We start from the raw sequence: 14,289 nt of genomic DNA, 5'->3' as shown, positions 1-14,289 counted from the left end.
GATGCCCAAAAGTCTTTCCACTGAAATCCAGTAGCAGCTAAACAAGACAGTAATTCCCGTACCTGTGGACCTTCCCTCCATAGAATGGCTTGGTGTGGAAGGTGACTGTAGCAGAATAGCCCGTTCTGGCACAATTGATGTTGACTTTCCCTCCAAGCTCCACCCACGGGATGGTAAGTATCGAGCGAGCATAGGCACTAGGCAGGGTGAAAACATACTCTTCTTCATGTTCCATCAAGTAAAGAACACCTACGTAGGAAGAAGGTTAGAAGTGAAATGATGAAAGTTCACTGATAAGACCTGACAGTCACTGACCAATTACTGTCATCAAAATGTACTTCCACACAGAGCACAACACGCAACTCGCCTTGAAGGAGGCTGCTGTCTGCTAAGACAAAAAGTCTGCCCTCTGGAATAAATTTCTTCCAACAAACATTTTCAAAAGCCCACAATCTGAATGCGTACCCTGGGGTCCTCCGTGCACCAAACGGCTTGTCAGAAAATCTGACTGGACTACTTATTTTGTGTTACTGACAAGCAATAAACTGTCAAAGCTGGAAAAGAAATAACATTTGCTTGCAAAAAGCCATACTGAATATTCAGATGCTCACTCAGGGTCATATCATAATCTCTCCCCAGAAAAAATACGGGCATGGCCAAAGGACTCTTCAGTTCTCCATTCAATCAGACACAACCAGGTCCTCTCCACTAATTTCTTACTGATGCAGTAGTTGGTGGGAGTGAAAGGCGCTCTCTAGGTCTGCCGGGACACAACTAGGCAACATGCTTAAAGAAGTCATCTAGAAATTTCCTGTAAGTTTGCTCCTTCATTTCCAAATGCCTGATTTCCCACACAGCCTTTGCAAAAGTCTTGCATAATCAACGAAAGGCCACCAGGGCCACTGCTTTATTACCACCAAGACCAATGTCTCCACTATGCAGAGAAAATTACTGGCAGTTCTATTTCATTCTGCACAGGTCCCTCCACCCTCAGCATTACGGGGATGTAACTAAAACCAACAACACGCAGCAGCAGTAATTCTTCAAGATTATTTAGAACTACAAAGAAAGTCGCCTGTCTGATCGGATCTTGGCTTCCCCTGGGGTTAAGGATACAGCTCTATCCCCACCATAGCTGCAGTTTGGTCTTTGGGATGACAAAGAACAGGACATAAGACCAGGTAAAGAGCACCTTAAACTTTGCACACAGAATTACATCATGCCAAATATCTGTAGTATATTTTTGATTAGAGTTTTACACTCTTTTGTGTCCCATTTAGTAACTGCCTAAAGGCAAAAATTACAGCTTTGAAAATAATTTTTCACAACAGGTATTGAAAATAACCCACCGCAGGAAGCACTTAGAACCCAGAAATATTTGGGGGGGGGGGGGGGGGGGGAAATCAAGAAAATTATCTTGACATAGTAATAGTATTTGTTTAGAAACCAGATAAGCTTGAGCCAATTTGCCTTCACCCTGGGGCAGACAGAGGAAGGACACGTTGGTAGTGGTATTGATTAGTTTGTCTATCTGTTTAAGGGAATAACGACACTAATTTTGCAAAGTGATCTGACATGTAATGATGAAAAAGCACTAAATAGGAACAAGGCACTACTACTGCCAACATAAAAATATGCCCTTGATGCTGTATGAAAACACAAACCTAAAAAACATTCAGAATTTAAAAGCACAGAGAGCTCTACCAGAATCATCGTCTTAAATATTGGCTCCAATTAATAGAACCAAACGCAGGCACAGGAAGCTCTGCCACTTGTCACTTCTGCCTTCTGAAACTGTTCCACAGGAAAACAGCTTTTGCAAACGGGAGTAGTTTTACCCAGCTGTTCTCAGGACTTCTGCAACCTCAGCCTGCCAGCAACAACACAGCCAGCGCTTCTACTCCAGCAAGTTTGACACAAATGAGCCGGAGAGTGCAAAAGCACAGAGAAAAGCAATGTCTTAAAAGGACCTTTAATCATTTTGCCTCAGCAAGTCACAAGTTCCTCGTGTCATGTGCTGAACCCTCACCAGCAGGGAATAGCCAGGACACAGCTGGAAACACACACACACACACACAGACACACACACACAGACACACACACACAGACACACACACACAGACACACACACACAGACACACACACACAGACACACACACACAGACACACACACACAGACACGTTTTGCCTCAACCTTCCTCAGGCAGGTAAAACCAAGCTGCACACACTGCAGGAAGGCTGAACTACCCAACTCACCTGGGACACGCAGCCAGGAAGAACTTTTACTCAAAAAGATGACTCTGCTTATCAAACTCATTAAATGGATGCTATAATAACATTAAATTAATAAAGAACAATCAAGAAGCCTTTTAACTAGATGATGATATTCAAAAAGGATCAAAGAAAGCTAATGGCTACTGATCCAATGTGGAAGGGAAACCTGACAGTCTGCATTTTCCACATAGAGAACTACAACAGGTTTTAGACTCAAAGTCTGTCAGCTTTCCTTTCTCCTCCCCTTACCATTTATTCTCCACCTTCTTCACTACAGTCATGGAGCAGCAACCAGCTGCGGGAAATGGCCTCTGGCGCTGCCCATGAGGTCACGTTTCCCCAGTCTTAATGGTCTAAGCGCAGACACAACCCTCACACAGTCAGAAAGCACAGTCCGCCTGAAAGCATCAGCTTCCAACACGACAGTTTTGGGGGGTTTGTCGTTGTGAGGTTTTTGTGTTTGTTTGGTTGTTTTTTTTTAAAGACAAAAGGTCTAATAGCAGTACGGTGGGCAGGTCTGGCGCTCACTACTAGGGGAGAACCTCACTGTATTTATGAACCACACCTTCACGTGAGCTTTTCCAGAGCCTCCTACTTCCCTGGGCCCAGCCATCCTCCCCTGACCGTCACTGCATGTCCCCACGTGAAAGGAAAACTGCCCTGATAAACACAATTTCCTTCTGGGTTAGTATAGGTTTGCTTCTCTCTCTCTGATGGGATCGATAGCTTTTTTCCTCCATACTCGGGTGGGAGGGACGCAGAGCTCTAATGAACGCTGCCCAGCACGCTGAAAAGCGAACAGCAAATAACAGCAGTGACCTTCAATGTAAATATTTAACCACCACAGCAGGTTAGATATTAAAAACTGAACCCAGCTCTCTTGGCAGTATTTTTAGCACCTGGTAGCATATTTTTTTAATTCCTTAAACACCTGAATAAATACATTTTTAATGAAGTGCTATCTCACTCAAAATATGACTCCAGATCAATAATTATAATCTAAAAAAGAACAAGGGGAAGATGTGAAAAATCCACATCTTGATACTACTTTTAGTATTAAGGTGACTCTTAGTTTTGCATTCCGTCGTTTCCAGAGCCCGCATGCAAAACCTCGTTTAACTGCAGCACCACGAAGACTGTAGCTGCAGGGCCGTGTCTGAACTGAGACCCGTGCTCTCTAAGGGAAGAGGAAGCCAAAATGACAGAGTCAACATTTGTAACTGCTACCACTATTTGCATTCATGCCCTACCCTGCCGAGTTTACATCTTGAGATATTGAAGGCAGAAAATCTAAAATCTAACAGTTATTTTTAAAAGCGTTGTGTGCTCTTAACATCTGCTTATAAGTATCATTACATTGTGACTGATCTTCAAAAGTATCTGCTGGAAAATATGCAGGCTATTTTTCTTCCCTTGCTTCCCCACTGTAAGGGATTATTCATTTTTAGTTTAAAAACGGCTATAAGTAAATATACATGAAAAGTTGCAGGAGACTCTCCCATTTTCAGGAACGTTTCCTCCTCTCACATCAAAGAATTCCTTCAGAAACTGCAAATTCCTTTAAAAAAAAATCTTAAGTATTTATAGGCAGCTATTACGCATGGAAGAATGCACCAGATAAGTACTCTGGGAGGAACGGTGGATTTAGCAATCTAGTTTATTAGAAAAAATCCCAGAGAGAAGGGTGAATTTTTTATAAACAAGCGCGGAATTTTTAAATTCCCCCTTGAAATGTCCTGAACACCACTTACTCCTGCTTTTGACTAAGGCAACGTATTCACAGACATGCTCCTTTCCACGACTCCTCAGCTGCATTAAAGGAAGCGATGTTCACGGCGTATAATTTTCCCTGTTTGACTGTTACATGTCCCTCGCTGATGCTGCAGCTTTGTGAATTGATTTTCCAGTAACACATATTGATGAAACACCCAGAGGAGACTCTCGATCAATAAGCTGCAGAAGAGGCATGTGAAATTTAATGCTTCCCACTGACTGTATGGAGATCAATCCGAACAACAAATGGTACGTGGGACACAAACGGCCGAGGGCAGTTTCCTATTTTAACAAGCTTTTCATACTGTCTGCATTATTCTTAACACGGCACAAACAGGAGTAAGTTATGTATGGGATGAACCCCCCAGGAGCGTAGTGCATCACCAGCCACGCAGATTGGCACAGGAAAACATGAGATGCCAGCACAGGGCTCTTATCGCTTCATAAACCTTCCAACGAGCTGTGCTGCACTGCTCATTTTCCAAAGACTAGAACCATTTGCTAATTTAAGTAATGAGTGCCATGCCAGACGGAAACTGTTCTGAAACCACTGGGCTAAAAAATATTAATACAAAAATTAGCACTAGGGAAATATTTAGGTAGCTCTAGTTTCATGGAGCAGTCAATCTTTGGGACCGGTAAATTAAAAAGTCGCTAGTGCCTCAGGAATAGAAATTATAGACCTGTACATCTATAAACACATACACATATTTGAACAGAAAAAAAACAAGAGAAAAAAAACATTCATTACTCTAATTTAGATTTACCCTGGAAAGAGCACTGAACCTTTTCCCTACCTATGAAATCTTTTCAAGGTTGATTTCAATTTAAAAAATAATTTTTGGAAGCCTATACCTCACTATTTTTTAAAACATTTAAAATAGCAGGAGTGAAAACACAAGACATAACTAGCCAGTTGATAATACAGAGCAATCCACTGAAACATACTTTATGCTGTCTACAAAATTAACCTGTGAATCAAAGGTGATGCTTTTTGTTGGATTTTGCTGCTTTGGAACAACACTCGAGCAGAAAAGGAACGCGCACAGCCCACACTGAGGTGTGCTCAACGCCGCCTTTTCCACTAAGGCATCCTCATCCTACAGCCAGGATCTGTTTGAAGATTCTTTGGACCACTTAAAAAACATTAAATATTTCCATTGACTCTCCCATCCCTTTGCTAATTTAAATCTTAATGTAATCCTATTCATTACACTCCTCCCTCACTCTCTCATTAGTACATAATTAACATTAACCAGAACTGGGGACTTTGCACGCAACATGAATTCTTTTATGCAAAATACCCTCTCTTCTATTCAGGGTAGCTTTCTCATGAGGAAACTCGATGCTGACTCTTCTGAAGAATGGGGGTTTTGTTATATAGCGAAGAAAAAGTTGAGACATTTCATTAGAAAGCCAGATTTAGACCCCTCATAACCACAGATGAAGGGCTAGCATATAAAACAGCTTCTCACACAGATTTCCAGCAGTGCTTTCCTACTCGTTCTGCATCTCTGCAACTGACACTTACTTTGAATCAACAAACAAAAAATCACAGATAGAAAAAAAAAATCTTCAGTCACTTTGAAATGCAACATACACTAAAAATTGTACAATTAAGATACCGAGCCTTTCTACGACAGGACCATACTTGTCCTCAAATCCCCTAATTCTTTAAATTCTTATAGAAGCCTTTGTACTTCCCTGACATCCTATTTCGGGATATCCACTGCTGCTTCTAACAACAAAGCATAAAAAGCAACACGCTCCATACATCTAAGGACATTGTGACAAGTTAAAAAAATAGGCTTCAAAAGCACCACAGAAACATTATCAGCATATTCCTTACACAGTATAGGGCCACAAATTCAGTACTACTGTATTTCTGTAAATAGCCCACTGCAGTAGGAAAAGCTTCATTGAATTGTTTGAAGGCCACACACAAAACTATTCAATAGAGAGCACAGTTTCAAAACAAATCACAGTTTTTTCAACACTAAGGTCACAACTAAGTTACAGGTCAAGCAAAACTGTTCCGATAAATATCTGAACTGGAACAAGATGGTCACTTCCTACCACTGAATTATCCAAAACATTAATTGCAGCTCTCTAATGTCCTGGTTTTTTTTCCCTACATACATCAAATAGTACTGAATGAATGCACAGGATAATGAAACTACTATACTAACACCAGAATGACTTAAATGAAGTCTCAGAATGGACACAAGTATATTAGAGATATCAAGGAAACTGCTTTTCAAGGGGCATCAAGCAGAATAATCTAAAATCCTTACTGATCCAACAAAAAGTCAAAGGCACCCACATGTACGTAAGTAAACTCCAGCAACAGCCAGAAAAAGGGCTGAATGCTCATAATGGGCAAAAACAGAGGAGGAAGGGACAAGACAAAAACAAAACCAAAACCCAAAAAACCCCACAAAAACAAACAAACAAAACCCAGGGATTTCTATGATTCATGAGATGTCACTGTCTCTTCTCAAAAGCAGGATGAGTCATCCTTCAATCATTCCTGACAAACTCACTTAATCTGGTTTTAACAGTTTCAAATAAGATTCTACAAGTTTACCAGCCAACCTTGTTGTCAGAAAGCTTCTCCTAAATGGCTAACTTTAGTTTCTACCTATCTTAGCTACCTTCATACACCTTCTGACTAACAGCATGTCTTTCCTCAATCTACTCTTTGCTGGACTAACTCACCCCATCTGAAATGCTGCAACGCATAAAATGTCCTTGAATACAAAGAAAATCCTCCAAATTATATTTCACATTAAAAAATTATTAGGCTCTGCATTACCAGACATGTATACACCGACATAGTTTTTCCACATTGTAAGCCCAGCAGGTAATTTTTCTTGGTTCGGCAATCTATTCCCCAGTACTGATGCTGACCTCAATCTAATACACAATTTATACTTATGCAGCACATGAGAAAGAAATGTCTGCAGTAGATTCTAATTTTTGCATAGCTTGACAAATCTACACACCAACTTAATTAGGAAGACTTCCCTAGGACTAAAATAAATTTTTTAAAAAAATTGAAGAAAGTGTAGTTTCAAGTGAAGAAACCGCACTGTGAAGCAAACATTTTAAACCAAGGCTATCAGGTTTAGGCTGGCTGTTTTCAGATGGTAGAAAAGCTTCAGTGGTACGACTTCTTGCTGCCTATTGCCAGTCCTCAACATGCAACAGAAATGCTTGGGCTGCACTGGGGTTTCTCCATCACTTCCCAGAAATGCTGTCACCACGAAGCTGCACGCTTCTGCACCGCTTACATGAACAAAAAAGACAAATGATAACTATAAATTGGTAAACCCAAACTGCCTCCCAAAATGCCCATCGTAAAGACAGCAGCAAACCTTGCAACAAAAAGGTTCACCATTGTAGATGTTCCCCAAAGCCTGCCTCCACTCCTGGGATATCTCCAGGATCATGAAAAAAAAAAAGGGGGGGGGGGGGGGGGGATAAGGGGAATAGGGGGGAACTCATTTTCACAAACACACATTAAACAATCCTTGGGGTAGGGAAGTGGTTAATTCCTAGACCCTTTCTCTCTCAAAACTGGGACACATCAGGACTTTGAAGTCTTAAATAATCCCCACAGTAGACCCCCCCAATCCCAGGGAACTGTGTGCACGAGCAACAAGAGAAAGAAATTTCCCTACTCCTACATAATCGTAAGTGACTTTGTGTTTAATTTTATTTCCATTAAATACCTCTCTTCACTGAGAAAAACAGTACTAGAAATGAATATGTACGGGAAAAATGCAGCAAGTGAAACCAATGACTCAGGCTGGCAGTAGTACAGCCAGGAGACAGACAGAAGGACCAATTTCCCTTCTGAGGCTCCCTTCCCAACTTCCTTAACTCTGTATTAAAAGCAAAATACCTAAATCACAGGAAGAAAGAAACAGCCGTGCTGTTATAGATTTTAACTATCACAACCATACCAAATCCAGTAGTAAGGAAGTTTCATGGCTCTTCTACAAAAAAGGGAATATATTGCCATCAGGAAAGAAGCTACTGGAGCCCTTTCTTCTGTTTGAGTTTGCTCCTTAGTTCTAGCTAGTAGGAAGAGCAGAACATATCTGTATGTTTCCACCATAATTGTTTTGTTATTAATAAGCAAAACGAAATCACTCCATTTCCCACTCTACTTTTTTACTGCTTTAATATCATAGTGTTTAACATAATGATGACAAAAAGCAGCATTTACTGTAAGTCGTCCTGGTGCTTCTGAGACCACAGTCTAAAAACTAGTTAAGACAAAACACTGAAAACCATACATAGGCAATTACCCTCAAATGGCAAAAGGGACTGACTAAATTGCTTAGAAACATTACATCAATACATTTGCAGTCAGTAATGATACTGGTACAGGTGTGTTTATCAGTTCAGATCATCCATTAAGAATTCGTTATGATTCCCTGTATTTCTGAATTCATGCTGAGTAATGACTTACCACAAAGCAGACCGTGTATGTATGATATAGCAAATCACGATTTATACCTTGACTACGTGACTTGCTATAAAGCTTGAGATAATACACCAACTTTGTAAACACTACAGAAACCATGATTCTTTGCAGAAACTATGAAAAAAAATAATGTTAGGCTTAAGTAAAAACATGTTTTTTCCTATTGCTTTGCTCCAGTTGTGAAACTGTCCCATACGGAATCGCCTATTACTTTAAAAGTGAGCAAGACAAATGAAAATGTTCTTACAGAATACACTGTCAGTAGCCATTTGCTACTACAATTTAACATATGACTGTACTTCAGATATAATTAACAGTCTCACAAAAATGTAAGCACACGTTTATATACATAATGCGTGTCTTGCATTCTGTCTGGACAGAAAAAAGTTTTATGAGCCCTACAGTTTTAATTCCAAACTTCACAAAAGCAAGTAGCCACAAGGTTCAAATGAAAGGTCAGAGGGAGAGCAAGCAGGAAAATCTCTGGATTGCTGGTGTGTTGGCACCCACAACATTAGCTCAAAAAAAGAAGATAAAAGCACGTTTCTTACCTTCACCTACCATAGAAACACCTATTGACATGCCCATAAACTTGCTTTTGGTCCATACGTGAGCGTTCACACACATTTTCTTCTCTTTGCATTCACAGTAAAAGCAAGACACCGGTGGATGATGGGATACTTGTTCAGCTACAAACCTCAGCTTGTAGCAAGTGGACTGGTCCTGGCCAAACTCCTTGGTGGGGTCCTTAGAAACCGTGGAGGCACCGTTAGTTCTGAATGCTTTCACTTTATCTTTAGGCACATCCCACGAGCAATGAAACGTTTCACCAATTATAGGGTTATAGGGCTTCTTGGCAACCGCTCCCTTTCGGCCTTCGTGAAAAGCTGTTAGATAATACTCCACAAAGCAGATAATTCTTTCCTCGGGAGTGGCTCCAGCTGCAATTGACAAAAACAGGTCTGGATGGGCCATGAAATTTGCATACATCTCCAGCAGGGATCTTTTCTCCAAAATAAATGTTGGAAGCACTACCTGTATGCAAAGCAGACAAAGGCAGGTATGATTTCCCCATGATCATACTACCACGGGGGAAGGGGGGGGGAGAACAGTTAAGACAGCTGCAATTCTGGCCCTGCCAAGTTTCAGGACAGGATATTTGCCTCCCCTGCCACAGCAATTTCATTTTCTTTGCAGTGTAAATGATGAGCAAAGGAAAAAGCAGCAGCCTTGACAGCCACACAGGCTGCTTCCTATTTCATTACGATTCTAAACAGCAGCTCACACAATAGGAATGGGCTGTTCGGCTGGCATGGAAATTTGCCTTTTCCTCTCCTCTCAGTTAACAAGCCACCTATTGTTCTCCTTGTTTACAGGACATAAAACCACACTTTGATGTAAATTAATTTACATCAAACATCAACAAACCCAACTAATCGTAACCCTCCAAAAAGGGCAGGGCACACCCTCCCAAACCACCAGAAGACGAGTACTTTATATAAACATACACATCACCAACCTGTAAGTGGTGGACAGTGCAAGGGGTACATCGACCCATTCTGTCAAACAACTGGGCTCCCAGCTTCACTCCTGGGCCCCTGACCACCCACTGTGTACGTATTAGGTCCCTTGTAGCCTCTAACAAACCAAGTCAACTAGATCCAACCAAAACCAAATCTCAGGCGTGTTTCCAAGGATAAAACCATGCCAAGGATTCCTCCCAAGAGGCAGGAAAGCCCTCCAGGTTTGATTCCCTCTGCCCTACACTGTCATCCCTCCCTCCCACCTCCCAAGTCAAATCCCTTGTCACCTCTAGGCTCTCCTGTCACCTCCAGGCACATGGCACATCCCCTCAATTTGAGATCATACTGTACTACTGTGGTGGGCCCCTGCACGCCGTCACCTTATTCCAGACAAGTAGAAACAAACAAAAACTGCACAAACTGTTACATTAATATCCTGGGACTACAGATGCTTCAGGGGGGGCAGAAAAAATCTGGGACTGAGCAGCAGGCAGTCTGCACTGGAGGCAGTCTGCACTGGAGTGATTTGGATGGAGTCTCAAGTGGCTCATCTAGCAACGCAGATGTTCCCAAAGTCACCCACTTAGGAATAACATTTTGTTAAAGTTTTCAGTGAAACACCCTGGAGTGAGCTGCAAGACAGACAGGGGCTACAGGACCTAAAATAATTTATTTCTCTCCATTCTTTCTCCCTCACTCTCCACACCTTGTGCAGGACCGTCCCGGGGAGCTGAGAGGTTGCTCCTGCATGACCAGCAAGGAACTGCTGGCACACACAACCATGTCTACAGTCAAAGTGGCTCAATGATGACAGATGCAGACCACCAGCTGTCCCCTCTTAAAGCAATTCTTCTGCTTTCCTCTTTAATTCTTCATTGCGTTTACTTTTTTCCTTTCCCAAAAGCAAGGGTTATTTACAGCAGGCAGGGAGCCACACTTCAAACACACACATTTGCTCTCCCCCCTGCTGCCCCAGCTTGCTATTCTGAGTGGGACCAAAGCACAGTTCAGTCCTTTTGGATCCCATGGATAATGAAATAGAAGCTGTCAAACTTTTATTCATCATTTAGTTCTTTTCAAAGAAAACTTGTAAACATGAAAAAAAATTCCAGTCACAATGGCTCAAACGCAGTCTTACTACCTACACAGTAAGTCAACATACCACGACTGCAAAAAAAAAAAAAAAAACCAACAGATCACCACTCCATTTGGTAACATACATGCTCATTTGCTTTTTTCTTCTGTATATTATTTACACACATATAGGCTTTTATAGGCTAATAACTTTTACAAGTTTAGATATAAATCAAGCAAAGTTCCATCTGTAATATTCCTGTGACTCTACTCTGTAAGCCTTGAGGACTCTACGTGGTCTCTGTTACCAACCTAATGAGGCTCCAAAAGATGCAAGAGACTTAATTTTACACTATGAGTGGCAAACTACTGAGTGTTAGAGACAGCCTACAGTCCCCATGCTGGTGTGATAGCGAGGGGCTGAGGAGATTGGTTTTTAGAAGTGAAATCTAAAACTTTGAAAGGCGAAGTGGAAAGGCAGTGGATTTTCTTACGGTATTTTTAGCTCTTTAAACAATTTCATCTTACTTGCAACATTCTTATCCTGACCAATACTCATTACCCAATATAACCTTAAAAAAATGCAATTCAGCATTACTGAACCTCAATACAGGATCTCATTTTAATATAAATTGCACACTCAAAGACCAGGTTATCAAGGGGGAGACTGACAGCAAAACCTAGAAAAAAAAAACCATCACTTGTGTCTCGAAATACTAGTACTATCATGAGTTCACTGCACAGACTTGAAAGGGCAGGGAAACTCATTTGAATAAACAGCACTCTGCATCTCGTTATGTCCAAGAGGCTATCTCTAAAAAGAGTGACCTTTATTAGTTCAAATGGAGGAGCAGGAAAGAAAACTGTGGACCATACTTAAAATGATGCAAATTTTATGGTACAACATTAAGACTGCTGTGGTTTCATCCTGTTGACTTGATCACCTAGCCCCCATATCTACTCTCTCAAGCACTAGCTGTGTGCTTTGCAGCTACATACTTAACACAGCTATGCCAACATAGCCATTAAATGAGATGTTCTGAACCAGGGGACAGTTATTACTCAGTTTCAAGAATCAATTTAAAATCTGAATAAAGCTTGAACTCCAGCTCAAATTATCCTGCTTTAAAAGCCCAACTAAAATGGAAACTACATCTTAATTGTAGCAGGAAAGGACCCACTGCAAAACAGAGAATAATTCAACTGTTCCCTCAAAAGGAGGCAGAACTACAGATGAAAAATATTTGAGTTTTTAAGCTTAGACAACTCCCGTATTACAAAAGATGCCTAGAAAACATTGCCTTTTACTAATCTCATTGCCTGAAAGTTTCAATAGGCAACCACCACAAACATAATTAAAAAAAAAATCACACAAGTCTTTTTTTTTTTTTTGTACTTAGCCGTATCTTGATTTCTGCAGAAATAAGCAAAATAGAAATAAACAAATTTGGAAGCGTACGGCATTCTTCTTGCCTGCATTGGACCATCATGCACTTGTGCTAGTACTCTAGCTTCAAAAGGAATGAGGTTTTCAACTCTTCTGCAGCCAAACAGAATGCACTGGCCATAGCACCTATGTTCTTTACATTGGTTTTGGACTACAACTTCTTTTTTTTTTGTATTTGCCTAAAAAGTGAAAACTGCCTAATTTTTTTCCTCTGAGAAAAAGCTGGCACGGCAACCAAATGGACAAAAGAATCTCTCTAGAATAAATACCAAGTTGCCAAAGTCTGAAGCAAAAAATCTCCTGATTGCATTCTAAAATGTTAGAATAATTTCTGTTCTTATTCGCTCTCACACCTCATGTGACAAGGAAGCAGTTTGACAGGCATTCTTCACTTTTCATTGAGGTTCAAAAGACTATATTGGTTCAAAGCTTGGCCATAACCTCCTAGGTTTGAATTCACCTGTACTTAATTAGATCTGAATGCAACTGAGAAAAGTAAGAGCATGACTTCTTACGAACAGAGATATTTATCCCCCCTACTATTTACTGTGAGGCAAAACTTGGGTGTCAGCACCACTCCCTACATTTTTCAGACATCTGACCAAGGTACACCATGCTGAGATGTCCTTCTCTTAGAGGTACAAAAGCTTTCCACTGTCATCTGTGTCACTGTGGAAATAAAACAGGCTCTTTTCATCCCACTTGTATTTTAAAATTGCAAGGTAAAAGTATACTGACAAGCAAATTCAAAACTTAAGACATCATGAACATACTACAATATTAATTTACAACAGGTTGATATTCTGCAGAATTACTGGCAGCCCTTCTACACAGAATGGCAGCCCTTTATTTTTAGCACATATTAACTACGTAGGGAACGTAAGGGAATGCGGGGGAGTCATCACCCATCTGTACAAACTGTTAGCATTAATTTCAATCCATTAGATGCCATTTGCCAACACATTTATCAGGCTGTCAGTGATTTTTGGCACTATTTTTCATTTTTTAAAAGTCCATAGAACAAACAATTTAGAAACTTATTTTCTTCCCCAGCAATTTCAATTTTAAATGAGGTTTAAAGTCCTAGCCCAGTCCAAAGCATTAGTTTTGTACTGTTCTGCTGCTGTGAACTGCTCCCCCACCCAACTCTCTCTAGCAGCTATTGAAGTCTATTTGGCCACCACAGAGCCTAGCCTGTTCTAGCAAATCCCCATGCAGATTTATTGCTTCATTGCAGGTGTTTTCCTTCACAGCAGATTTTTTACTGCTTAACCCCTCATTAAAAGGCATGGCAGCACGGCACATTTCAAAAGTGAAGCACCTCTGCAACATTAAATGTGGCTATCGTCACTGTGGGAAATTCACGTCAGCACAGGCGAGGCCAACAGTAACATAAGCAAGCACACCCCATAGGAAAAGGAAAAGATGATGTTTCCTCTGATACGGTACATGAAGGTAACGATTATGCATCCAGAACCAAAAGCCACCAAGGGCTCAGAAGAGCTGTTTGTTCACGTGTGTATCATGTTACAATCCATAGCTCACAAAATGAACCAAATAAACAACCCTAGGGAAGAAGGCACAGGAAAACATGGTAACATATAAAACATCCTCTGATATTAGCAACTACTGTGCCACAACCACCTCCAGCAGAAGCTGACTAGCATCTGAATTTCAGAGGAATAATGAAAAATAAGAAGAGG

The 14,289-nt window shown here is 40.8% G+C and overlaps 1 protein-coding gene across 1 annotated transcript in view; it reads right to left on the bottom strand.

Moving 5' to 3' along the window:
• Positions 1–14,289, bottom strand: part of OSBPL10 (oxysterol binding protein like 10) — a 122,394-nt gene that overhangs the window by 7,043 nt on the left and 101,062 nt on the right. Inside the window, exons 8-9 of the mRNA XM_087770775.1 lie at positions 9,094–9,577; positions 63–249 (exon numbers count right to left, since the gene is read on the bottom strand). Of these exons, the coding sequence (XP_087626901.1) occupies positions 63–249; positions 9,094–9,577 (671 nt within the window). The remainder of the gene's footprint in view (positions 1–62; positions 250–9,093; positions 9,578–14,289) is intronic.

This window comes from Nipponia nippon, unplaced genomic scaffold (genome assembly GCF_047370975.1).
Source record: "Nipponia nippon isolate SJK-2023a ecotype South Korea unplaced genomic scaffold, ASM4737097v1 scaffold_1, whole genome shotgun sequence".
In the NCBI taxonomy this organism is placed as follows: Eukaryota; Metazoa; Chordata; class Aves; order Pelecaniformes; family Threskiornithidae; genus Nipponia; species Nipponia nippon.
The sequence above is the reverse complement of the archived record's forward strand: the minus strand, read 5'-3'. Positions and strand labels throughout refer to the sequence as shown.